Here is a 27,544-nt window from a genome sequence, read left to right on the forward strand (position 1 = left end):
ACACGTTTATTGAGCTCATCAGTCACTAGGGCACAAAAGAGGCTGCGAAAGCCGGTCCAAAAATGCAGGAAACTATTGGGCTCTTTCCGTTCAACACAGGGAGGCAGTGCCTCCGCACTACTCAGGTAAAGCCCCCACACCCCCCCCAGACACCACAGGAAAAGGCGCACTCTTCAACTCGGGGACAGAGCCAGGGAGCCTCAGGAAGGACAGGGCGCCTAAGGCTTCTCTGTCCCAACGTCATCAGAGAAAGGTGAGGTTAGGAAGGCACAGCCCCCTCTCCTTCCCTTCAAAGACCAGAGTGGGGCCTGGGAATAATGGTTCCTTCCGCTCTGTTCTCCTGTTTGCCTTTTCCAAGGTGAGGTGGGGAGGGGCACGGAGTCCTGTCAGAAATCCTGTAATGGGAAAGATGAAAACACAGAGACAAAACAGCCCAAAGGGCAAAGAGATAATGGCAAGCTCCTCCAGGTGACCATTCTAATTCTCCTCCTACCCTCCCCCCACAGCTACTCCTGGGGTTCCAAAAACAGCGGAGAGGGCAGGCCACGGGCCATGGCCTCTCTTTCCCCTGCTGCATAGTAACAGGTTACCTGCCAGCACCTCCCAAGGACACACAGCTCCTCTTAACCTGCCTTCCACCGTCTGTGGGGACACTCACCTCAAGGTTCAGCTCAGTGGAATCTAAGAGGTCCAGCCCGTGCTCACTGGGGGAAGAGTGCTGCAGAGAGCGGGCAGAAGTCAGACGGGCCCTTCCATCACATGGCAAACCACCACCAAGGACCCTTTCTGAGGTGGGTCCCTGCCGCAGCCAGGGAGGGGAGACTAGCCAAGGGACGGCGGGCAGAAGGTTCAGACCCAGAGGTGCGTCCTCCCCTAGCTTGCCAACTGAGTCCCTTAAATTTGTTCAGTTTGGAACCAAAGAATGGCATTTTTCTGAGGGAACATTAGGAAAGACCATTTTAATGGAGGCCTTGCTCTCTAGTCTCTGTTGGAAGATGTCATTGTTTTTTTTCCTTCTGAGTACAAGACCCTCCATTCCCCTGAACTAGTCTGCCTTTTCTTTCCTCCACAAAGAGCAGAGAAGGGAAGAGAGTAACAGCAGCGGACCCATAACCCTTTTCAGTTTACAAGCTCCATTTGAAAGATGAAGAGGTTGAGTTGAGGGAAGCTAACTTGACAAAGTGGTGGAGCTGAGGACCAGCTCACAACTTCCATGTGCTCCTACTGGTCTGGAGCCATTTGCTCCTGGGGAAGCAGGTGGGCCACGGTGGGAAAGAGCGGGAAGGGGGGAGGAATGGTGGGACCAGGGGACCTTCCATCATCTCTAGCTCTGGGACTCCTTTCAACTCTTAAACTCTGAGGCAAAATACTTATATGGGGATTAAGGTGGGGGGGAGTGTTATCCGAGTCCTTTTTGGTATTTTTGTTTTCCCTCCCTTCTTTAATAAAAGTCCAAGCAACTTACAAATCTCCCTCCTTTACTCTGATTTTTTTTTTTTTAAGATTTTATTTATTTATGTGACAGAGAGACAGCCAGTGAGAGAGGGAACACAAGCAGGGGGAGTGGGAGAGGAAGAAGCAGGCTCATAGCAGAGGAGCCTGATGTGGGGCTCGATCCCATAACGCCAGGATCACGCCCTGAGCCGAAGGCAGACGCCTAACCGCTGTGCCACCCAGGCGCCCCCCTACTCTGTGATTCTTAAAAAACAAAAACAAAAACAAAAAAAATCCCAAGCAGCTTTCAGAGAAAGGGCACCATCAGGACAACAGAGGAGAACCATTCTAGCTTCTCTCTCATCGTTGCCTCTGGTTCTAGAGGGAGAAGGGAATGCCGGGTCCACTCACCTTGTCTGCATCTTGCCATTCTTCACTTAACTCATCGTGAATTTCCAACTCTTCTTCATCCTCTTCCATAAGGCTGAGTCTGAGGGCAGCGGCAAAAGGCAGAGGCTTTCACACTGCTATTTACAGACGAGCCCTGAGAGTCTCTGGGAGGCACGGGGCGGGGGGGGGGGCACACGGAGAGTGGGGAATGGGCTCCAGGTTCTCGGTGCTGCTTCCATCAGAGCAGCTCTCCTTCTGTCAGTTCTACACGCTGGGGGCACACACTATCCTGGAAGGATGTGGTCTGTGATTTAAACATGTCCAAAAAGTATGGGCACAGCAGCAGTGGGTTAGGGGAGAACCCCTCGCAGTGACCGCTAAATGTGAAGTGAGGACAGAAAACGACGAGAAGCTCACCGGGTCAGCCGGGTGCCCAAACCACGACCTGAAGGGTTGAGCAGAGTCCGGAAATGCCGTGGACTTGAGAACCTTGACCTCTGGTTACCTGAAAGGGGCTGGCTGTTGGGAATGAAGTAGAATCAGAGATGGGGATAAAAGTAAAGGGTAAAAAGGGGACGGTGGGCAATGCTACCCGGGAGAAAAGCACACAGGGAGAGAGAAAATCTCAAGCTAAGAAAATGGGAACAGTGCAGGGACGAACCCGAGAAGGACAGAGTGCCGCAGGCGGAACAAGAGAACAGAAATGGCGGGATGGAGGCAGCCAGACACCAAGACCAGACGCCCAGACGCTGCTGCCCTTGGCCTCACCGCTGGGTAAGCTGCGGTTCTGAGCTGCCTTCTTCCTCCACCTCTTCCAAGCCCCTCAGGGGCTGCCCCCTCTTCACGGCTGTGGAGGTGAGGGTGGGTGAGGGCGGGACGCTGTTCAGCTGCAGGCTTTCTTCCTGGGATGAAGAGACATCCTCTCTCTGCCGCCTGGAGGGGCCTGCGAGACACAGGTGCGCATGTGCCCTGTAGAGCCGGTACCGCCACAGACCCTTTCCTACATTTTCAAGACCTGCCTAGGGTTTGGTTTGTGAAAGTTAAGAAAGAAGAAAATGGAGAACCTACATGGCCTCATTATGTTAGGACTAAAAATGAACATAACCCTACATACTAAAAAGTAAGGCTGACAGAATGGTATCTAGGACTTGTTCAAGGAAAACAGAAAAAAAAAAAAAGGCTTAAAATGGCTGTAGAATTTGGGGACCAGAAGGCACAAGGGTAGAAGAATGAGGGCTACCGAGAACAGAAAAATGGGAGACTTTCTAAAAGCCAGGAAAAATGAGGGGACCGCCATGCCAGTGTGCTGATCTGAGGGGAAGTAGAGCGCCTGGGGCTCATGGCGTGAGTCTCTCCTGCAGAGACCCGAGAAGGCAGAAGAGGAGAAAGAATCCAAGGTTAGCTCAGAAAACCCAGGTGATGGTATTTTCAAACTGATATGAACACTTGTCACCTGTAAGTGTTCACAGCCCCGTTACTCTCTTTCCCACAGCCGTGTCTGTGCGCTGAAACCAGTCCCCGGAAAGTGAGCCGCTACTGATGTAAGGAGAGGACTAGAGAAAATGAAGAGCTACACGTGGGACTTTGGGGCCGCCTGGGGGCTCAGTCGGTTAAGCGTCTGACTCTTGACTTTGGCTCAGGTCATGATCTTGGGGTTGTGAGGTGGAGCCCTGCGTCAGGTCCCGCGTTCAGTGGGGAGTCTGCTCGGGATTCTCTCTCCCTCTCTCCCTCTGCCCCTCCTCCGTGCACGCGTGCGCGTGCTCTCTCAAATAAATAAATCCTTAAAAACAAAGCCAAACTGAACATAAAAAAGCAGCCACACGCATGATTTTGTATCCTCAGGGAGGACCAGGCGGGCCTTCCCCCGCTCCCCAGCCTGTTCATGGTGTGATGCCCAAGGGCTCAGCCCCTCAGCCTCTCCTGTCCTCCATCTTCACTGGCTTCCTTAGCCACACAGGTTCACATCTTTAACTACTAACGCCCAAATTTATCTCAAGTGTTTGTCCTCCCCTGAACTCCAGACTCCTATCCCCAGCTGTCTGTCCAGCATTTTCACCTGCAGCAACATGACTAAGGCCTATTCTGCTCACTCCCCACTTTCCCCATCTCAGTTGGTAGCCATGCCATCAATACCAGTTAGGTCAAAACCCTTTTTTCAGGCCAAATCCACCCTCAACTCCTGTCTTAGACCCCACATTCGGTTTATCAGAAAATCCTATCAGTGATACCTTAGAAATCTATCCGGGGTCTGGCCGCTTCTCCCCACCTCCACCGCTCCCCCCAGTCTACCTGCTCCATGACTTCCTTGCTGGTCCCTTTGCTTCTGCCCTTGCCCCACTACAGTCAGTTCTCAACACAGCAGCCGGAAGGATCCTTTACAAACAGAAGGCAGATCCTGTCACTCTTCTGCTCAAATGCTCTGTTTTCCCGTTTCACTGTTGAGTAAAAGCCAGAGTCTTTACTCGACCTCATATGCTCCGGGCTCCTCCAGTCTCTTTGGTCTTATATCCTACATACTCTCCATTTGCCATCTGGCCTGCTTGGCTGGTCTCAGAACACGCCAGACACATCCCTGTGCACTGGCGCCCCTTCCGTTACGCTCTTCTATATACACCGGGCACCCCCTCCCTTCCTTCTTTCTCCTCAGAGCACTTGGAGGCTCTGCCAGGCTTCCCCCGTCCCTCGTGAGGAGCCTGAAGCTCCTGCCTCCCCAGTGTTTGCTCACCCTCTTCCTGCCTTCCCACCACAGCACACAGCACAACCCGCCACTCTCTAAAGAAGAGAGATTTGTCTTTTTTCAGGCGCTGCTCTATTCCCAGCACGGAGCGCTGGATAAGTATGCTGAAGGAACAATGGAACCAGTCTTTTCGGTTTTCTCCTACCTTTACAAACCCTCAGGTTAGGCAAACCGGTCAGTACATCTCCATGCTGGGCTGACGCATACTTCCCACGTCCTGCCTGTGCTGCCCTGCTAGCTCACGCCACTCGTTCTGCCTCTGTTCAGCTTACATAAATCTCACCCGTTTTTCAAGCTCCAGCTTAAATTCCATTTTCTTGGTGAAGCCTTCATAGGCTTTAGATCAACTAAACTCAAAGTGATACCTTCCTTCCCTGAATTCTAAAACACACATCTGTCAATTCTTAAGACCCTCAGGAAGTTATCATTTGCCGGTGACTGTTCATAATTTAAATGTTCTGGGGCGCCTGGGTGGCACAGCGGTTAAGCGTCTGCCCTCGGCTCAGGGCGTGATCCCGGCGTTACAGGATCGAGTCCCACGTCAGGCTCCTCCGCTATGAGCCTGCTTCTTCCTCTCCCACTCCCCCTGCTTGTGTTCCCTCTCTCGCTGGCTGTCTCTATCTCTGTCTAATAAATAAATAAAATCTTTAAAAAAAAATGTTCTATAAATGCATTTTCTCTATTAGACGGTAAGCTGCTTGAAGATCCTTCCCAGCCTCTAAAACACCTAACAGTATCACGCACAGAAGAGGACCATAACAAATATTTATTAGTTAACTAAAGGAGTTTCCTGGTGATATAAAAATACTTTTAAGTGGTACACAAGACATAAAAAAGTTACACTCTACCTTACACCATATACAAAAATTTACTCAAAATGGATGACAGACCAAAGTCTGAGAGCTAAGACTAGAAAACTTTTAGAAGAAAACACAAGTGTAAAATCTTCATGATTTTAAATTAGGCAATGATTTTTCAAACTATGACACCAAAGCACAAACAACAAAAGAGAAACTAAATAATCTGAATTTCATCAAAATTAGGAACTTTTCTTCTTCCTTCAAGGAAATGAAAAAACCCATAGAATGGAAAAAAATTTTTTTGTAAATCATATATATGATATGGGACTTGTATCTGGAGTATATAAAAAGCTCAACTCAACAAAGAGACAACCCAACTTAAAAATAAGCAAAGGATTTCAATAGACATTTCTCCGAAGAAGATACAAATGGTCAATAAGCACATGAAAAGATGCCCAACGTTAGTTATTAGGGAAATGCAGATTTAAGCAATGAGATACCACCTCATAACCACTAGAAGATGGGGAAACAGGAAAGACAATAAGCAGTGTTGTGAAGAATATGGAGACACCGGTGCCCTCCTCCATTGCTGCTGGGACTGTAAATGACGCAGGCACTTTAGAAGAGAGTGTGGTAGTTTCTCAGAAAGCTAAACAAGAATTACCATACGATCCAGCAGTTTTACTCCGAGGTATATCTCAAGGGAGCTACAAACATACGTACACAGAAAAACCTGTACATGAATGCCCACAGCAGCATCATATGTAACAGTCGAAACATGGCATCTCCCTTACGGAAGCACCCTAGGTGCCCATCGAGAGGTGAATGCACCAAGAGTACACGGTATACACAGACGACGGGATATTACTCCGCTTTTATAAAGAGATCTTGCCATCTGTGACAACATGGAAGGACCTAGAGTATCACGCTAAGTGAAATATCAGGCAAAGACAAATAGTAATACAATTTTACTTACAAGGATCTAAAAAACAAAACAAATGAACAAAAAAAAAGCAGCAACAGACCCATAAATACAGAGAACTGGTGGTTGGCAGAGGGGTGGGGGGACGTGCAGAATGGATGAAGGGGAGTGAGGTACAGGCTTTCCAGCTGTGAAATGAGAAGTCACAGGGTGAAAGGTAGAGCACAGGGAACAGTCAGTGGTACTGGGACAGCACTGTATGGTGACTGATGGTCGCTGCGCTTCCGGAGAGCACAGCATCACGTATACAGTTACCACACACAGTTACAGAATCGCTATGTTGTACACCTGAAACTAATGGAACGTTGTCTGTCAACTCTACTCCAATTCAAAGAAAATGTGAAAACCACCCAGATGTCAATCAACTGGCAAATGGATAGATAAAATGTGGGACAGCCGTACAATCGAATACTATTTGGCCCTAAGAAGGTATGAGGTACTGGGGCACCTGGCTGGCTCAGTCGACTAAGCGTCTGCCTTTGGCTCAGGTCATGATCCTGAAGTCCCAGGATCCGAGCCCAGCACCCGGCTCCCTGCTCAGTGGGGGGTCTGCTGCTTCTCCTTCTCCCTCTGCCCCCCGCCCCCAGCTCATGTTCTCTGTCTCTCTCCCTCTAATAAATAAAATCTTAAAAAAAAAAAAAAAGACATGAGGTACCGATATAAGCTAAAACATGGGTGAGCCTTGAAAACATTCTGCTGAGTGAATGAAGGCGGCCAGCCAAGGCTACACTCTCTGAATGTCCAGAGTAGGCACATGCAGAGACATAAGTGGACGAGGGGTTCTGCCTACAGCTGCGGGATGGGGAGAACGAGTATTTCAATATATTCACTTGAAAACACATAACACATCAAACGTGACTTCTAGAATATTATCACTTAAAATGAGACTATATTTAAAAAGAAAATTAAAGAAAAAACCTTAGATTATAAGACAAGTAGTGATCTGAAAGTTAAAAAATCACGAAGGTTGTATAAAAATCTTTAAAATCTGGAAGATAACAATACTAGATGCAAAGAGGGGCCCCTAAATTTTAAGATTTCTTCGTTCAGTCTTGTTTTTATCATCAGTTTCTACTTGATTTTTCACAAAGGTTTGCCATTTTTAGTTGGCAGATAAATCTTGAAGAAAACGAATACCCCTTAATGACAACAGATGCTCAGTGAAATATTTGCCCAAAGACAAAAGTTTGAAGGAGGCAAAGACCATATGCTGCTTATCTAGGAACTGGCTCTACAGGAAGGAAGTAGTGCGGAGTACCCTGACACCCACACACACAGCACTTCACCTTCAGTGCGCCTCTTCTTGGAGCGGGGGTAGCCCTGAGGAATGGCCTCTGCTGTGCTCTCCACAGGGCTGAGGGAGTGGCAGTAGGTGGTGACTGGACCCCAGGGACAATCCGGTGACTGTGAGACACGCTGCAGACACTTTTCCAGGTAGGACAGTCTAAGGAAGGGGTGGGATGAAGAGGCTGAGTTGCTCGCCGGGCCCTCACCATTCCCTTCTTCCCCAATCCACGTCATTATCCACCCACCCGCTAACTTACAGCAGCTGCTTGTCCTGATGGAAGAGTCGGGGGGAAAACTCGGAAAGGAGCTCCAGGAATGCCAGGTTTGGGGGCTGACTGGAGGAGCCAGCGGGAGGAGGCTCAGACAAGGAGAATTTGATGCCTTCCCTTGGTTGAGCAGAATTATTTTAGGAAGACAGTACCTCCTCACTTCCCTCCCAAGCCGAAGCATCCTGTCCAAGTGTACCGACCCCGTCCCCAGTTTGCCTCCCAAAGAACACCCACTGGCCAAACGGATTGCTCCTCCTCGACATGCTTATCCCTCCCTCCAAGACCAGACTTGCAGCTCTCCCCATACACGGCCTCTGGCTCAGCCCGCTTAGAAAGATCCAAGTACCCTGACCTCCAACCAATACTTCCTCACTTGTGGAGCGTGACCACAAGATCACGGTTCTGTAGCTGCTGGGGTCCAAAGCTCAAGGCAAACCTTCGGGCCAGGTCCCGCATCTCACTGAAGGCTGGAAGCTCATTCAGGCCCTGGGGCCCCTGTTCCTGCAGCAGTTCTGTGTACAACTGTGCCCAGGAAACAGAAGGCATTTGGGGAAGGGAGGAACAAAGTGGAAATAGAGAACTACAGCATTCCCTTCTCGGCCCAGAAATTCTAAAGGGCTTGGGATGCCATCTGCTTTTACTCTTCCCTCCCAGGCCACTGCCCTACCCCTGACCCCCTGCAGCAGAGAGAGCCTTCCCCCTTGCTCTACAACAATACAAATGTCTATAGTCACTGAAGGGACTAAGCAGACTAAAAGAAAATCAGGAATTCCTATCATTTTACTGTTGTTGCTCCTCTGTCCTAAGAGTTGAATTCCTGTGGAGTTAGGGTGGAAACTGCCCATCAGCTAATACTTTCCACGGATCTACTAGTTCCGGAGGAGACGGTCGAGTAGAGTCAAAATAAGCTAGAAAAGTTCCTGTTCATAAGGATCTCCCATCCTGCGTGGCTGAGGGTGAGCAGACCGTTTGTGGGCTCGGGGAGGGCGTGTCACAGGCCTGAGGTACTCCAGGCAGAAGGGAGTACCTGCTTGAGGCTCAGCAGCAGGATTCGGGAACAATGACTCCGGTCAATCTGCCGTGCTCTAGTTAATGTTTCCTTGATAATGTCACCATAGTCATTGTAGAACTGAGGGACAGGAAATGGAGAAGATAATGTTTGACCACAAGGCAGGACATTCCATTCTGTTTCTTCCTTTACACCCCTCATCATGTGTCCTTCCTCCTGTACCTTAGGTCAGGAAACATGAACCGAAGTATAGAACAACTCTGACTGGACCTCCTCTCTAGCCAACAGGTCTGGGCCCAAAGACATCAGAGCTTAGACAAAAAAATAAGGCAAGAAACTCTGCCCTGAGCCCATTTCTTGGGGGAAGAAGAGTAACAAGCTAGCCACTGTCCGCTGTCTTTGCAGCACTGAAGCCTTCACTGTTTGCCTCTCCCGCTAGAATGGAAGCTCCACTGCTGCCTGGATTCCAGTGTCTGGCCCAGAGCAGGTGCTCAAAACAAACAGGAATCAACACGATGGTGAGTCAAGGAAACTGAGGTAACCTCTAGATATCTTGTAGGGATGGTCCCTCTTCCATTCTGATTTTCTTCTTCTATTACACACCAGTTTATGGAGACTGCGTTCACAGGAAAAAAAAAAGATTCTGGATGGAAAAAAGATTTCCTTTCCAAAGAATTTCCTCCTAACAGCTTTCTCCCCATGATTATTTGCTACTGACTCTTCTTTGTCCCTTTATTCCAAACTCCTGTTGCCTTCTTCCACTTTTCCTTCAAGCCTGATACCACCACCTCCCCCACCCTCCCTCCCGGAGTGCTCCAGTGTCTGAAGTCCCGGCTGCGCTCAGCCTGACGTCACTCCCTGCACCTTGTTGTAGTGTTTGAAAACGTCAGAGGCCGCGTCCATCTCCAGGACCCCATAAAGCAAGAGCTTGCAGAACCCAGCCAGGAGGCGGCGCCGCTGGTGCAGCTGCTCGATCTGTAAATGGTCCTCCTGGGAATGACCTGGCTCGCAGCAAATGCAGAATGGAAATATCAGAACCACAGATTTCGGACTCCTGCCCTTAAATGCCTGAGGCAGGCCCAAGCCCCAGACCCCTCCTGAGCCCCAGGTATAGAGTTCTTGTACCACTGCCCAGTTCTCCAGGCTGGATGAAGACGTGGTCCATGAGGAAGCTGGCTAGTTCAGACTGGAGAGTGGCTTCAGGAAGAAAGACAAGGGGTCTAAGGAAATCTCGACCCCCTACAATCATCTGAGGGCTGAAGACGAGAAGTAGATCACTTAGTAAGACAAAAGCCTGTTGGGGAAAAAAAGAATGCTTGAAAAGGACAGGACATTGATCAAGACAGAAATCACACAGTTAATTTTCCCTTAGAACAAGGCTTCCTCGGACCCCAGGGAGAGGCATGCCTCCTTGGTCCCACCCGAGTACATGCCAACCTGCTCCTGGATGTCAGAATCCACATCTGAGAGGCAGCTCTGGCAGAGTTCACAGAAGGCCACCATCCTGTCCTTCAAACTCAACAGCTGCTCCTGTGGAGACAGCGGCTTAAGCAGGAGGAACGGAGACACAGGCTCCTCCATTCCCATTCCCCCTACTCAGACTCATATTCACCTGGGAAGCCTCTGATCCAGAAAGGTGGGTTAGTGTCCAGAGGATGGAAAAATAGACAAGAGTCAAGGCTGGCAGGATCACCTGTGACAACCAAATGTTACAAAGATAGATGATCAGGAGAGAGAGAGGAGCAGATAGGGAGGGAGGGAGGAGGAAAGGGAAAGACAAAGAGGCAACACATACCCAAAGCAGTGAAGAGAAACAAAAGCAGCGAAGAGAGAAAATGAGATTAGGGGGCACCTGATTCCTTCTCTGGGGGGATAAAGAACTGATTCTGGACAATCTTCAGAGAATTCTGTCTTGGACAGGCATGCCACCTCTCCCTTACTTGTCCGTCGTCTCCTGGAATCCCTCAACACTATCCTTCACTCCCAGGAAACCAGAGAGGCTGGCTGCTTTCAGGCACTGGAAAGCACAGTTCACCTTCTAGAGTGGAACGCAGGGAACAACACGTACACGACTTTCCTCTCGTGTCTACCGCACACCTCCGGGACTGGAACTGCCTGAGGTGGTGGGCCACCTAGAACACAGAGCCCTTAAACACTTCTCTCTGCCTCGTCTCGGACTCATCTACTTGCCTGGTGAGGAACCTCTCCTGTGTCCACAGCCTTCCGGAGGAGCTGGTAGCATGGCTCATAGAGCTCCCAGCGACTCAGGTCATGAGCACTTTGGGGAAGAGAGGGAAACATTACGCAGGAACAGAACCGGAGGAATCAACGCCGCAGATGGCAGCAGAAACAGGAGAAGGAACAGGGGGAGCTGCTCACTTGTAGAAGGCCGAGAGGCGCTTCAGAGTGGCGGCCAGACTGTAGACCTCATCCTCGTCTAGGAAGGATGACTGAGGAAGAGAGAAGATCCACAGTGGGATTTCCCAGGGAATTCACAGATCCACATTCCCCACCTCGTGGCCTTCTCTGACCCAAGCTTGGGGTGTCCCGTCTTTCAGCTCCAGTTCCTACCTGCAGCAGCTCTTCAAGTTCCTGCTGGAAGCGGTCAGTCAGCAGGTCCACCAGCTGGCTGCGGGCAAAGTCTACCCGGCCAAAGAACGTGAACTCAGGACTACAGAGCAGATAGAGGGCATGAGCACCCGCCTCAAGCACCGCGGGCTCCGCGTGCTTCACCACCACCTCCTGGAGTTGCTGTAAGAACAGCTCCAGATGCTGACAGAAAGAGAGGCGAGAGAAGACAGTGTTGTGGGGGAGCAAGGGGGGGGCAAGTCTTCTGGAGGGGCAGAGAGCTGGGGGAGATAAAAAAAAATATGGTTGAAAGCATTAAACTTCAAGGATAAGATGCCTGTGAGAGGGAAGGCTTACTGATTTTCCTGGAACCCAGGTTCTTGAGAAGAACCAGATCTTGGCAGTAGAACCTCCAGCCCTAGCAAGGAAGCGTCACAGTGTAAGAACTCTATTTTCCTCTCGCCTCACCTTCTCCAAGCGCCTAGTGCAGTAGATGCTGAGGTCAAAGTAGTTGAGAAGCTGGAGCAGGGGAGCAACCTTCTCCGCGTCAGCTGAGAACTACAGGGATTGAGCAGAACTACTTACTCCCTCGTACATGCTAAGCCCCACTCCCAGTCCTCACTGGAGGCCGTTTCCATTCACCGCTCCTTCCCAGATACTGAATGGTGGGCACCTCTACCTTGGCCAGGAGCTGGGGGAGCAGGGGGATGAGGTGCTCTGTCAGCTTCACCTTATCATCGGCTTGGATCTTCCGCTCTTTTGGGGTTAAGCCCTGGAATTAGTCATTTGGGGGGTGGAAGGAAAGATGTAGAAGAACAGTGGGTCCAGAGGGTGTGGTTCTGTATCCCTCTTCCCCATGATCTTATCTGCCCAGGAAGGAAGAGAGAATTCATTTGGCAGCTCCTTCAGATCTCTTTTTCTAGAAAGGGAAATCTTTGAGGGCCGGAGAAGGGGCACCCTAACCCAACCCTTGAAGATAGAGATGGACAATGCCTATCTGGATTTAATATTGCTAACCAACCCACCCACCCTTCACGCCATACCTTCCTCCCAGTGATCCGCCCCACAGGCGGGTGACCCTCTGAAGCTTGTCGAACGCTGGACACAAGGATTTCTATCAGTGTGCTCTCCTGCACATCGCCCAAGTCTGGGTTGGCAGGAGGATGAAAAACACAGAATCACAAATTAGCCACCCTCCATCTCCAAGTCACTCCAACTTCCCCACTGCCCATGACACCTCTGCCTTTGTAAGACTCCTGGTTTTCTACTAGGAGGGGAAAAGTCCCCTCCTCCGGTTATCGCACGGCACGCACTCTGGTCCTTCTCCAGCAGCAGGCTTGTCAGACTCTCCCAGTCCTTCAGCTGAGACCCTGCACAGTCCCACAGGCTGTCTACTAAGTAAGCAGCATGGTCATGGAGCTGTGGAAGAAGGTACATGATTTTGTTTTTCAGTTTTTTTAAAATTTTATTTAAATTCAATTAGTTAACATATAGTATATCATTAGTTTCAGAGATGGAGTTTAGTGATTCATCAGTTGCATATAACACCCAATCCTCACTACATCAAGTGTCCTCCTTAATGCCTATCACCCAGTTACCCCATCCCCCCACCCACCTCCCCTCCAGCAACCCTCAGTTTGTTTCCTATAGTTAAGAGTCTCTTATGGTTTGTCTCCCTCTGATTTCATCTTATTTTGTTTTCCCTCCCTTCCCCTATCTTCCTGTTTTGCTTCTTAAATTCCATATATGAGTGAAATCATATAATTATCTTTCTCTGATTGACTTATTTCGCTTAATACCCTCTAGTTCCACCCATGTCATTGCAAATGATAAGATTTCATTTGAAAAAGGGTACATGTTAAGTTACTGAAGCCACGTTAGAAAATTCTGGTAAATACTGATAAACCATGTCTTTCCTTCCTGCAGTCAGCTCCCATCCTTTTCCACCAGCAGGTCTCATGCACAACAGCCAAATAACTCCTTCCCATACGTCACCTCACTCTCCACAAAGAAGGACAGCAGAAGGTGGAAAAAAGTCCTCTGGGCGTGTGGGCTTCGGCGTCGCTGTCTCCCAGCCCCTGTTCTAGTCTCACACTCAGGGTAGAAGAGCCTGGTAGAACGAACATGGGGAAAGGGCCACGCAAGGGAGCAAATGAGGAGTGGAACAATCATGATGGAAGAAAGAAAGGAATAAGGGAAAGAGGTGCAGAGCCAGGGAAAGCCTCAAGGAGTTGAGAAGGGGAAGGAAACACCAAAACAGACTTTAATGGGTATGCTGGGTGGTCCCTGGGAAGAGCAGCAGCAGATGCGGGAGAGAAAACAGAGGATAGCATCCTAGGAACAAATGAGAGGCCCCTACTCACTTCCAGTACAGAAATTCCCCTGCAGCAGACGCCAGGGCTCGGTTAGAGGCGTACACGACAGGGTAGACGTTCTCACAGTCTGCATCTGTCAGCACACCTTCCATGTTCCTGCCATGACAAAAGAATAAAAAGCAGGTGGATATGAATGTTGTCCTCTAGCACAACCAGGGCTAGAAATAGAAAGAGGCAAATGAGAATTTGGAACAATCCAAAAGACGAACCAAAAAGAAAAAAAAAAAGCAATGAGGATTAACTGACAAAGAACTTGTAAATGACGAGTGGAAGACAGAGGAGTATAGAGAGTTAGAGAAAATAGGAAATTTCCCCAGAGATCCTGCAGCTCAGGAATGACCTCTGTCTTTCAACCCATACATAAGGAAGAATCAACTTATGATAGGTGGAGGGATAGGACTCTGGAAGGGCCTAATGTTGGAAAGGTCAAACTCTGAGATGCGTGCCTCCCCATTCCCCAGGACTCACTTCAGGATAAGTATTAGTAACTTGACGGCCTCCACCGCCACATCATACTCTCGGTCCATGACCATGGAAACCATCCGGTCCTGTAAGGAAAGAGCACATCACTCAATACCTCATTGTACCCATCCCCAAACGTCACGCTGTCATAGAATTTGAGAGGCTCCTAAAGAGAAGGCGTGGAGGCAGATACTGGGATAGCTATAGATACATAAGAGCAACAGGAATGGAAGATGAGGTGGGAAATGGGAACCACAAGGAAGAGCGAGGCACGGGAGTACTGCTCCCACTTTCACCTTGAAGCGGCTGGTAAAGAGCTCCAGGCGGGCAGTCAAATCCCGGCTGCCGTACAGCCCTTTGAGAGCCTTCAGGCACTTCAGACGGACTTCTCGATGCTATTGAGGAAAATGGAAATATGACTGACTATTCACTATTCAACAACACCCACTGGGCCTTCATACCCCTTTCGCAGATGACTCTTTCTGGGCCTTGGTGTCCTGCATGCTGAGTACTTTGGGATGACTCAGAGATAAAAGGATTACAGCGGAATCTAACAATCATAATAAAAAGGATCTTTTGGCTACCACCCTAGCACTTGTCTTACCAATCCATTTCTTGCTTTTCCTAGCTTTCTTGCTTTTTCCTAGGAAGTTTTTCTCTCTCTACTCTGGTTTTGAGGTGTTCCATCTCCTGGATGTAGCCTTCTCTCTTCTGCCTTATCCTACCCTCCCCAATACTGGGGAGTTTTGAGGTTCACTGCCTTCCTTGATGGGCTGATCACTAGTGAAGCTTCCAAATGGCAGAACCAGGAAAAGCTGCAGTGTCTTCAGGCAGGGAAGAGGGTGAGGGGAACAGGAGAAAAGAGACTTCCACACGCACCTTATCATGCAGGGTCCAGCCAATGTATTTCAAATAGCTGTCAGTGAGGAAAGACGTGCTGTAGCTTTGCATCCAAGACCCCATCTCCTCAATGCAGATAGCACGGATCTCAGGAAGGACATCCCTAGGCCGAGAGAAAGAAACTGAACCCCTATCACCTTCTTTCCAAACTCACTTTCCACCCTCCCACACATCTTGCTGCCATAGAAGAGTCTATTTTCTTCACTAAATACCATGCCCCATGCCCTTCGTCTCCTCCTCCTAACATAAATACACAAAAAGTAAACATTTTCTTTCTGTAATAGTGCATAAAACTATTGAGCATATCCTCCTTGCCCCTTTTAAAACTGATTTTGGAAGTTAAACATTGGCCAAACTTCCACTTGAAGAAAAGATTAAATCAGCTGAAGAGTTCTGGAAAGGCAGAGGTTGAAATCTAGTTAAGAGTGAGGAAAAAACCATGGATGCTATTTTTAACTCCACCAGTTCTTTTAAACAGCGTAAAACTCCCCTGCCTTTGGCAGTGACACAGCAAGCTGGGCTAGGAAAAGGCTGCCAAGTTGCACACCCTCAGGAAAGCCCTGCCTTTTGGCTCTTTGCTCTTGCCCTCTCAGGTCTCCAGCCCCAGGAAGATGGGGATGGGAAGGTCTTCTGCAAAGCTGGAGAATAATATCAACAATGCCTTATTCTCTTATTTTCTCTCCCAAAAGAGCTTACAAGAGCCTTTGTAGTTGGGAATGAATGAAACCTTACTAATTCAAAACATCTGTTGTTAAAGTTTTTGCTCCAGCTGCATTAGCGCTAGGACTCACCAAATAACCAGGGTCAGGTGGGGGCCTTGCTACTTTTAGATTCTAACCAACGACCAGCTGCTTCAAAGAGCGGAGCCTATTCGCTCACCTGTACCGATGCACAAAGACACCCCTGAAGAGGGCATTCATCATCCCCTCAATCTCCTCTTGATGCTCTTGGAGCTGGAGGACAGGGAGGAAAGAGTCAATCTCTCTTGTGCCCCACTGGCATAAGGCTACAAAAGTATAGTAAAGTATGACTTCCATCTACTTCCTACTTATTACAGGACACAGTCTGAACCCCTGAAAACCTTCTAATTCTAGAAGCAGCTGCATGGTCAACTAATGCCTCAGAGGTTTCTTTGTGTTTTTGTAAAAAATATCCCCTCTGGGTCTGATTATTCTGGCTATCTTTGGCTATTTAGAGGCGCTAGCTGGTAGTTATATACGTTTTTGACTAACAACAATTGAGAAAACGAATTTTTAATAAATGCAGTTTGACAGAAAAAGTAGAACTAGCAAAAAAAGAGGGAAGAGATTAGACCAGTGGTTCTCAACTAGGAGCCCCTCGGGAGACATTTATCAACTTCTTAAAACATTGATAGTCACCCCTGGGAGGGGGTACTACTGCCATCTAGTGGATAGAGGCCAGAGATGCTGTTGAACATCCTGCAATGGCAAGACAACCCCCATGTTAATAGTGCCGTTGCTGAGAAACCCTGGATTAAATGAATGATAAATATCAAGGAAGCAGAATAAGGAAAATTACAAGAACAACAAGGAAGCAGAATTATAAGAAAACATTCTTTAAGACAACTGAGCCTACCTCTCCAATAAATCAACATACTTGGGGGGAAATGGGGGAGGCAGAAGTTCTATATAAAATTAAGAGAAGCTTAATACAACACACACAGTTCATAATCCTTAATTAAATCCTGGTTGGAATTAATCAACTATAAAAGACATTTTGCAGACACACAGGGACATTTAAATATGAATTCGGATTAGAAAATATTAAGGAATATTTTTGAATGTAAAAATGGTATTGGGTTAATATGGGAATAATTTTTTAGATGACTTTTTTCATATTTTGTAGAGTACATATTTTAAATCTTTAGGTGGAAATACCAGTATATTTATAATTTACTATAAAACATACAAAACACAGAGGAGGCAAATATGGTGAAATATTAGTTGTTAAATCTACATAACTTGTATACAGTGTTCACTCTACCAGTGTCTCTGTTTCTCAGAGTGTAAAGAAAAGGAAGGGGCGCCTGGATGTCTCAGTCAGGTTAAGTGGATGGCTCTTGATCTGGCTCAGGTCAGGATCTCAGGATTCTGGGATAGAGCCCTGCATCAGGCTCTGTGCTCAGCAGGGAGTCGGCTAGAGGATTCTCTCTCTCCCCCTCCCCCCCCTTGCCCCCCCCCCCCACATGCACGCTCTCTCTCAAATAAGAAGAAAAGGGTTGGCTCAGTCGGTTAAGCATCTGCCTTCTGCTCAGGTAGTGATCCCAGGGTCCTGGGATCCAGCCCTGCATCAGGCTCCCTGCTCGTCGGGGAGTCTGCTTCTCCCTCTCCCTCTGTCTGCTGCTCCCCCTGCTGGTGTGCCTGCTTGCACATGCTCTCTCTCTGTCAAATAAATAAATAAAATCTTTAAAAATAAATAAAAATAAGAAATGAAGAAAAGGAAAAAGGGATGGAGGGAAGGAGGAAAGGTGTGTCATCAGTACCAAATTCTACAGAAGTTTGGAAAAAGGAGATTGAGAAAAGGCCATTGACCACAGGGATTAGGAAGTCACTGGTTTGGAGAGAATAATTTCAAAGAAAAGCTAGGTAGCAAAAAAGGATTCAGATGGAAATTAAGGAAGTAAGGGAATACTAAAAGGAAGGGCAGAGATAGAGTAGTTCATAGAGAAGAGAATACAGGGAAGATCAAGGGCCTACAAGCATTTATACATGAAGAACAGAAAACAGTGGGGAGGGAGAGATTAAAAACAAAAACCAAAACTGAGGGCGCCTGCGTGGCTCAGTCAGTTGGGCGGCTGCCTTCAGCTCAGGACACGATCCCAGGGCCTGGGCTCCTTACTCAGCGGGGAGTCTGCTTCTCCCTCTGCCCCTCCCCCTCCCCTCTCTCTCTCAAATAAATAAAATCTCATAAAAAATAAAAAAATAAGAATTGAAGAGAAATAATACCCGATAAAGCAAGAGCCTAAGACAAGCCAAATAAAGAGTCTCGGTGGTGGACTCAATTTAAGGCCTGAGACAAACCTTACGTACATAAGGTTTAAGATCATACAGACACTGAAAATAGTAAAAGAGAGTGAGGAAAGAAGGTTTATCATGGAAGAGACCTTGGTGAGGGTGGGAAAACAGTCAGTTGGTGCAGTGAGACATGGGGAGTCCTGTCAAGCTCGTGCTCAGGGAGTCTCAGACACTACGGGAGAGTAGGGGAATCAGTGTCTCGTGACAGACATTGCTGTTTAAAGGTTTAATAGATGTAAAAGATTTTGTTAGGGCTTACATCCTCTGGTAGTCTTTAAGTTTGAAAGGAAATAAAGCAATAAAGCATATCCTACTATGTGCCAGACTAAGCAATTCACTCACCATCTCATTTAATCTTCATAAAATGGTAGAATTATCCTCTTTTTAAAGAAAAGGAAATGGAAGCTTAGAGGTTACATATGGCCATGAAACTAGCTAACTGGGACAGAACTGAAACCCAGGAGTGACTGAAAAAAAGCCTATCACTTTCCAGTCCTTGAACAGTTGGCCTCCCTTGTCAGTGGTTGGCCGTTAGTACTCCTGTGCCCTACAGACTATATACTTGACCAGGTCAAAAATTAACTCCCTGCACAAGATGCAAGCACAACACTTAAACACATTTCTGATAATGAATGTAGACAATGGAAACTAAACAAAAGTGGAATTATGAAGAACTCTGAAGTTTACTCTAAGTTAGAAATAATTCATTGTACTCACATTCCAGAAATAAAATAAGTACACAATGACCTCTGAAAGGATGGGTCTATTAAGACCGTTAGACTTCACTGTTCGTGACCTGAAAGGTTGCGTAGGGGCCTGTGTCGTACCAAAGAGAGGTGCTCAGGCACTGCTAAGATGGGCTGCAGCAGCAGTGGACGGAAGCTGGGAGAAAGGGAGGGAAGAAGCAGGGAACACTTCTTACTTCTTTGCGTTTCTCCAACAGGCTCTCCAGCCGCTCAGGTGCTCTCTGTCCTGGCCCCTTATTTCGTTCAGCCTCATACTGTCGCTGATTATTGTCTTTGTGCAGACTCAGCTGAAGGGCAACTCTTACCAGGGAGGTCATTAGCTTCATGGCTTTGAGCCAGGAAAAACAAGAAAAGGGAATTATTACTTAGATCAGAGGATGGAGAATAGATTCAAAAAAAAAAATAAAAAAAGCTTCCTATGGTTTCAGTGGGAAGAGGAGGAGGAAGCAGGAAGTGGGCCAGTTGGGGGAAACCTACCATGGCTGCTGCCACCACTGCCACCAAAAGATAGAAGAGAAAAGAAAGAAAAAGAGAAAGGGCGGACAGTAAAAATGAAAAGCTAGAGCAGGGTGACCCTAACATCTGAAGACTGACTGTTCTGGAGTGGACATTTTCCCCCCCTCTTTTGGGCTTCCTCAGCATATTCCCAGCAGGTGAGCTATGAGAAACAAGTTAAGGCTAAAAACTGTCACTCACTGTAATCTACCCTTTTCTACAATAGCGCTAGTGAGAAACTTGATTGAAGTTGAGGGTAAGAAGGCTGCCCTTGAAGTAAAGAGCTAAGACAGAGGTAAGAAAGAACATCCAGGACCAAAGAACAGGAAATCCCCCAGAGAACATTCATAGAGTAAAAGTGAGTGCTCACCCGCCAGGGTGCTAGTGTGACGGAAGGCACGGACTTGGGAGTCTGAGAGGCCCGTGAGCAGGGAGATGAGGTTGTCCATAGGAAAGCCATCATAGAGAAGGCTATACTGGCACTGATAGACCAAGGTCTTTACAAATTCACAGAAGCTGCCCTGGAACTTCTTCCAGGATGGACCTGGTGCTGTCAGGGGATAGTCTCCTGAGTCCTATAGATTTATGAAAAGGATGAGAAAAGTATTATCAAGTCTATGAAGCCATACAGACTCAGGATGTCAAAACCCATTTGTAGAGTAAAAAATGTATCTCTGGTATACCTCATTTCCTGCAATTCTCAACTCTAGAGGCATATTCAGATAACATCTATGGGTCCCTTTTGCCCCCAAGAAATTAAACTCCTTCCAAAAGCTATCCTATTTCCCAAAATCAGAAAGAGGGGAACAATGGGCCTTGTATTTTGAAATAAAAGTGGCAGGAGGGTCCTGGTTGTCTTCCTCCACCTCATTAAACTGTTCTGTTAGATGCCGGATGATCTCGGAGTTGGACATCTTCTTGAACATCTCGGGGGTCACATTGCCTGAGGAATGGAGGAGATGAGGTGCTTATGAGAAAAATAACATTTTTGTGACCATTTGCACATACACCTGAAGATGAGCTTTGGAATATACTGAAAAGAGCTTAGGTGGGGAATCAGAAGACCTGAATCCTAGTCATAAACCTGCTACCATCCAACTGTGTATCTGCTATAATGCAAGTCTCTAGAAAACCCAAAGGAATCAAACAATAGAAAGCAATGGAAAACAATGGTTTAAAAAAAAATCCAAACAGGGGCGTACAGTTGACTCAGTCAGTAAAGCATGTCTCTTGATCTCAAGATACTGAGTTCAAGCCCCACGTTGGGCATGGAGCCTACTTTAAAAAAAAAACAAAAACAAAAAAACAAAAAAGTAAAGCAATAAAACTACACCAGTTCTGGATTCTTATATACAACCTGCCTGAGATTATCTTGCCCCAGTAAATGAGGTCATGACCTCTGGGGATCTGGGAGCCTACAGCCTCAGTGGAGAAATATGGAAGGAAATGGCTAAGAAATAAAGAATAATAAAAGATTATTTCATTTAGAGAAAGGAAGACTAAAAGATGTCTAATGGTCTATTTTCAAATTTGAGAATATCATCTTCATCACATTAGTATGATTAGTTATTTTTCCCCAAAGGATCTGAGCTCCAAACCAATATAGTTCCCTAACTGGATCACTTACCCATTTACCAATCTATAATGTAATCTAATCAGTGAAACTTATGCTTTACTTTCTCCCTTTATTTAGAAAATAACTAGTCCTACTCATCTAAATGTAGCAAGTTTCATAACATAGGAGTAAAAGGCTAGGGATTACAAAGGGGTAGGAGTTTCCTCACCTTTACATCCACAAGATCGGATGAAAAAGTTAATGAGCTCCAGGAATCCTGCATCCTGGTCTTGCTTGTAGCTATCCAGCCACTCATCCACCAAAGACTAGGAAAACAAGGTGGATGATTTCTATTTCTGGCAATATGACAAACTGGAAATCCTGTATGACTGTCCCAACTGAAACAGCTACATTTCTGATTAAAATATTAAAAACATCTTTTAAAATGTATTGCTGAACTGGAATGAAAAGTAAAATTCCACATAGGCCAAAAATGAAGTGAAGGTATCCTGGGAGATAAGAAAGCTGATTTTTGGCCTGAAGGTTCTATTAAACACTGGAAATCCTGACTTTCTGTCCAGACAGCTGCATGGAATGTAGAACATAAGATATAGAACCTTTGGGTTTTCTAAGAAGAGAGGCCATAAGGAGGCTCCTGCAATAAATCTAGGTGCTGGAAAAAGTCACATCATGGAAGTAGGAACGAGAAATGAACCTACAGTCAGAAGGGGCAGCAAGAAAACTAGCTTGTTATGACTAGTGTGGGGTGGAGGGGAAAAAAAAGAATTCTCCCTTGAGAATTCATAACCATAAGCCAGCTCTCAGGTCTGGATTCGCAGTCCAGATCCATACTACCTATACAATCAGAATACTTTCAATAAGAGAATTTAATTCAAAGTGATTCTGGGGTGTCCCCTGTCAACTACCAGATGCAAATGCAGATTCCACTCTTAAAAACCCACCTGTAACCCAGGGCCCAAAGAATTCCAACATACAGAGCTCCAAGAAAAATGAGCAGCTCTCAGTGAAACTTAGTAAAGAAATAAGGCAGTAAAAATAGGAATTAGCAGAAAAAAACAATTGTATTCACAGACTTCAAATATTAAAGTTATTATAGATTATAAATCATGCTACAAATAAAGAAATAAAAGTTTTAAAGCAGAAGAACAATCAATTTTGAAAAAGGTCCCAAAAAATCTATAGAAAAATATAATAAAATTTAAACTTCAACGAACAGATTAAAAACTGATTGGACACAGTAAAACAAAAGATGAGTGAACTGGAAGATTAAATCAAAGAAATTACCCAAAATGTAGCCTGGAGAGACTGTCAGAAATACTGATAGAGCTATTAGGAGACACAGAAAATAGAGTGAGAGGCTCTAATTGATGTCTAATTGAATTGCAGAAGATGATACTGGAATGACAAAGAGGCAATATCCGAAAAGAATTTTCCACAGTTGAAAGACACCAATCTTCAGACCCTGGAAGCCAACAGATTTCAAACAGAACAAATAAAAAAGAAATTTACATCTTTAAGCATTCTATAAAACATTAGAACACAAAAGCAAAGTAAGTCTCAAAAACAATCGAGGCAAAAAGAGATCACTTAAAAAGGATTTGCAAGTAACACTTACAAACAAAACAATTTATAGATTAGATCTGCACAAATACGCCAGCCCCAAGCCATATATGGCTCTTAAAACTAAATCAAATAAGGGGCGCCTGGGTGGCACAGCGGTTAAGCGGCTGCCTTCGGCTCAGGGCGTGATCCCGTCGTTATGGGATCGAGCCCCACATCAGGCTCCTCTGCTATGAGCCTGCTTCTTCCTCTCCCACTCCCCCTGCTTGTGTTCCCTCTCTCGTTGGCCGTCTCTATCTCTGTCAAATAAATAAATAAAATCTTTAAAAAAAAAAAAAACTAAATCAAATAAGGGGCGCCTGGGTGGCACAGCGGTTAAGCGGCTGCCTTCGGCTCAGGGCGTGATCCCGGCGTTCTGGGATCGAGCCCCACATCAGGCTCCTCCACTATGAGTCTGCTTCTTCCTCTCCCACTCCCCCTGCTTGTGTTCCCTCTCTCGCTGGCTGTCTCTATCTCTGTCAAATAAATAAATAAAATCTTTAAAAAAAAAAAACTAAATCAAATAAAAATTAAAAATCCAGTTCCTCAGTCACACCAGTCACATTTGAAGTACTCAGTATTCACATGTGGCTAGTGGATACTGTACTAAATGATGATACGTAGCATTTCCATCATTACAAAATGTTGTACTAGTGCTTAGACTGACAGCTGACCTCCAGCAGCAATAAGGGAAGTTAGAAGGCCGTGGAATAATCTTTTCAATGTGCCGAGAGAGAGAAAAATATCATCTTAGAATTCTATACCCTTTCAAGACCTTTCAATAACCTTTCAAGAAAAAGAGTAAAAGACGTTCCATACAAACAAAAACATTTCATGTTAATAAACTCTACCTAAAGGAAATTTTAAAGAATAAACTGAACAAGTGAGTGAATTTGTATGGAAGATTTGAGAAGCAATAATAAGCCAAATAATAAAAATGTAAGTAAATACAAACATTGTATAAGACAGTAATGTTTAATTTGTTGGAAGAAGGGAAATAGATGTAATTAAACATTACAAGACAATATGAAAACTGGAAGGGGCAATTAGAATTAAAGTGTGCTTAGGTCCTTATAGAAGACAGAAATCCAGGGGTGCCTGGGTGGCACAGCGGTTAAGTGTCTGCCTTTGGCTCAGGGCGTGATCCTGGCGTTATGGGATCGAGCCCCACATCAGGCTCCTCCGCTATGAGCCTGCTTCTTCCTCTCCCACTCCCCCTGCTTGTGTTCCCTCTCTCGCTGGCTGTCTCTATCTGTCGAATAAATGAATAAAATCTTAAAAAAAAAAAAAAAAAAGACAGAAATCCAGGGGGACCTGGGTGTCTCAGTCGGTGAAGCGTCTGCCTTTGGCTCAGGTCATGATCCCAGGGTTCTGGGATGGAGCCCCCATCGGGCTCCCTGTTCAGCGGGGAGTCTGCTTCTCCCTCTCTCTCTGCCCCTCCCTGCTCACTCATGCTCAGTCTCTCACTCTCAATAAATAAAATCTTAAAAAAAAGGAAGACAGATATCCAAAAGCAAGCAAAGAGGAGAAAAAGAAACAGAAAAGATAATACAAAGTAGAAGCATATTAAATGACAGAAATAAATTTATATGTATCAATAGTGACAATAAATCTAAAAGAATCAAACTCTCCTTTAAAGGAGAGATTAACAGAATGGATTAAAGAACATAATCTAGATGTAAGCTACACACAGGAGACAGACTCCAAACATGGAAAGATTGAAGGTAAAAAGATAAAAGGAGGGGCACCTGGCTGACTCCGTCAGTAGAGCACGGGACTCTTGATTTCAGGGTTGTGAATTCGAGCCCCAGGTGGGGTGGAGAGACTACTTAAAAATAAAGTCTTAGAGAAAAAAATAAAAGGATAGAAAAAGGTATTATGCAAATGCTAACTAAAAATAAAACTAATGTAAATGTAATAAAAACCAACAATTTTTTGTCTTAAAATATAAAAAATGACATATATAAGAAAGGTTCAATTTACTAGGCAACAAATGCTCAAAATACTTAAGGCAAGGATAGGCACGAATACAAAACAGTAACTAAAAAGATCTTTGTGGATTTTAATACATCTCTCTATAATTGACATACCAGACCAAAACCAAACAAAAACCCCCAAAACCTAGCAGAAATATCAAAGTTTTATCACGCTTAACACTTCTGATCTCACCCAAGAGAACACTCTATCCAACAGCTGAAGAACGCACACCTTCTTTGAGCACATGTGAAATAGTTTAGGAAACGAACTAAATGCTAAGTCATAAAGCTAGTCTCCGTTTCAAAGACCACATTTTCTGACTATAATGCAATCAAATTAGAAATCAATAACAAAAACATAAATAGAAAAACTCCTTATGTGTGAAAATCTAAAACTGTTCTAGAAACTATAAATATCTACATTATACATCAATATGACTACATCTCAAATAATCAAAATAAGTCACAGAAAACTATATAAAAATGGTTCATTTAAAGAACATATTCACTGGTGACAAAAGCATAAAGACAATGGAATGATTAACAGAAAATTTACTCTAGTGGTTATTTCTGGGTGGTGAGGGGCTGCACGGGCTGAGAGAAGATATATTATGGCACTATTAATGTTTCTTGAGCTGAGACTAGAGATCTGGGTGATTGTTCAAAAAATTTTAAAACTATATATTAGCCTTCTACACTTTTAGATGATAACAGAATTACAGTAAAATATGGGGAAAAAATGCGGGGGGGGGGGAGAATTAGGTTAACTGTTAAAGTGGAGCTAAAAAGTGACAAGGCTGAACAAGTTGCGACCCACACCCGTGATTTCTCTCTAGATTATCCAATTCCGCTGCTTGCCTCCTCCAACCCGATTAATAAAAGTAAAATCTATCCTGTTCTGTGATACTTTTGGGAAAGGAGCACTCCCTCACATCCAAGGTCTCCCTTACATCATTCCAAGGATTCACTCCATGGTCTTCTCTCTCTTTCCTTATATAAGGTATACTCCCTACATCATCCACATTAAATCAATTTTGTAAACATTTGTCCTTATCTTTCTACAACAGGTAAGATGTTATCAAGAAACAAAGAGTGAGACACTGTTTTACCTGCATGTCACTTTTGGCAGCTTTCACAGCATCAAAGAGATCACTGGCTGGTAGCTCTGAGTCTTTCTGGCCACGACCACGTACTATTCGGGACCCCTTCTTTGGATGTTTTGCCACCTAGTAAATATAAAGAGAGCAGAAATATTTTTAAAAGGTCAAAGTGATATTAACAGTCTCATCATTGTCACACAGCAGGCTTAAACTGCCAATTTCATAGAATTTGAGTTACTGAGATCTGAAATAACTGATTCTTACATCGTGAACTTTATTATTTCTAACTTTTTCTCCTTTTAAAAAGTCCCTTAAGCCCATTCTTTTTCATCTCTCTCAATACTCTTCTTTTATCTTCTCTTCAAAATTTGCCTTCTTTCTACTTCTTGTCCCTTAACACTCTCTAAATTTTGTCCTTTCACCAAACATATGACCTGAGTCTTTTCTAGATTTTTGTTTTGGTTTGGTTTGTTTTTGCTGCTTCCCAGACTAGGTTCAAAACAAAACTGACTCACTGGGGTTGTTTTGAGTGGTCGTTTTGCTGCTCTCTTCTTCACGCTGCGTCTCAGGCTATCTTCAAAGTCACTGCCTTCATCAGCTGACAAAGAATCACTATCCCTATGAGGGAGTGTGGTTCTCCTTAGATACACCACCCCGGTCCCTCCATATAAAATGGCAAATGAACTATAATTTCTTTGTCTGTAACTGTAGCCCCTTCTCCACAAGAAAAATATATTCAGATTTTTTTTAAAGAAGAGGTTTACTTTAACAGAGTAGAGACAAAATCTTAAAGGAAAACTTTCACTTGAAGAAAGCAGTGAAGAAAGAAATGAAAACTGGAGTAGGTAAAGGACAACCCTTTCCTAATATTGTCTCTAAACAAAAAATCAAACAATATTCACTTAGGAAGAGGGATCACTGCCGTGGAGAAAAATCAGCATGGCTTGGGAAGTCACACATTACTCATACATAAACTGGAGATTAGTATGTGCCTCGAGTTGAATTTCACCTCTTGAAACAAGTTCACAAGTGTTATTGATTAGAGTTAAGTTTATAACATAGGTAAAATCTGGTCCCCAACAGTAGCACTGATAGGGGTCAGAAGAAGCCAATTAAAAAATAACCAGGAGATAAATCAGATCTTGTATGAGGTTATTTTTTCCTGGAAAAATAAAAAAAGATATAGTATTACAACCTTCACAAAGTAAGCTCATACATAAGGATAGACCAATATGTTTATAAAATCCCCAAATAAAGCAACATCACACACCAACTAACAAGTATATACTACTTTTAGGAAACAAAGAATTCTCCTTCCCCCACCTCCCCACGCCGACAGAGACTATATATACTGAATATACAAACGTACTCAAGAAAGGTTTGGGTGACCCGAATGTTGGATTTAGAAGAAGATGTATTATTTTTGGTGCCTACAACATGCAAGGCAGGAAAGAGATAAAAACCCAAAACGAAAAACAAAAACAGCCAGCAGAGCTGGAAAAGGTCACTGTTCTGAACCAGTAAGCTTCTCTTACGTTTTCTTGGAGTCACAGGCAGACAGGGAAAAGCTGCCCACCCTGCAGGAGAAAGCCAGGCAACGCAACAAGTTCTCACCAACTCCACTCACCCCTGTGAAGTCGGGTCCGAGTCCCTGTCACCATAGAGCGCATTGACAGACGAACTAGAGGATGCAGACAAGCCCCTCTGTCCACCTCCTGCTGCTCTCCGCAGCGGGGAGGACGCACTGCTTGGGGAGGAGGAGGACCGCAGCGTAGGCATGCTGGTCCAGCTGCGGAAGAGAGAG

At 45.3% G+C, this 27,544-nt stretch overlaps 1 protein-coding gene across 1 annotated transcript; it reads right to left on the minus strand.

Moving 5' to 3' along the window:
- On the minus strand, nucleotides 1-27,519 carry STAG3 (STAG3 cohesin complex component). The gene is made up of 33 exons (XM_026516144.4): nucleotides 27,368-27,519; nucleotides 26,256-26,358; nucleotides 25,750-25,866; nucleotides 21,274-21,370; nucleotides 20,356-20,432; nucleotides 19,860-20,064; nucleotides 19,171-19,322; nucleotides 16,093-16,166; nucleotides 15,193-15,316; nucleotides 14,610-14,708; nucleotides 14,320-14,399; nucleotides 13,840-13,947; nucleotides 13,472-13,586; nucleotides 12,790-12,895; nucleotides 12,520-12,623; nucleotides 12,156-12,248; nucleotides 11,945-12,034; nucleotides 11,480-11,680; nucleotides 11,288-11,358; nucleotides 11,099-11,186; nucleotides 10,521-10,601; nucleotides 10,346-10,438; nucleotides 10,034-10,202; nucleotides 9,773-9,909; nucleotides 8,927-9,028; nucleotides 8,273-8,421; nucleotides 7,888-8,016; nucleotides 7,630-7,787; nucleotides 2,593-2,767; nucleotides 2,242-2,343; nucleotides 1,846-1,924; nucleotides 659-718; nucleotides 1-395 (listed from the first exon to the last, which is right to left on the minus strand). Exons 1-33 carry the CDS (start codon nucleotides 27,517-27,519, stop codon nucleotides 387-389), a joined length of 3,699 nt encoding a protein of 1,232 aa, XP_026371929.2. The 3' UTR covers nucleotides 1-386.
- Between the last annotated feature and the right edge of the window lie 25 nt (nucleotides 27,520-27,544).

Source organism: Ursus arctos, unplaced genomic scaffold (assembly GCF_023065955.2).
Source record: "Ursus arctos isolate Adak ecotype North America unplaced genomic scaffold, UrsArc2.0 scaffold_2, whole genome shotgun sequence".
NCBI lineage: Eukaryota > Metazoa > Chordata > Mammalia > Carnivora > Ursidae > Ursus > Ursus arctos.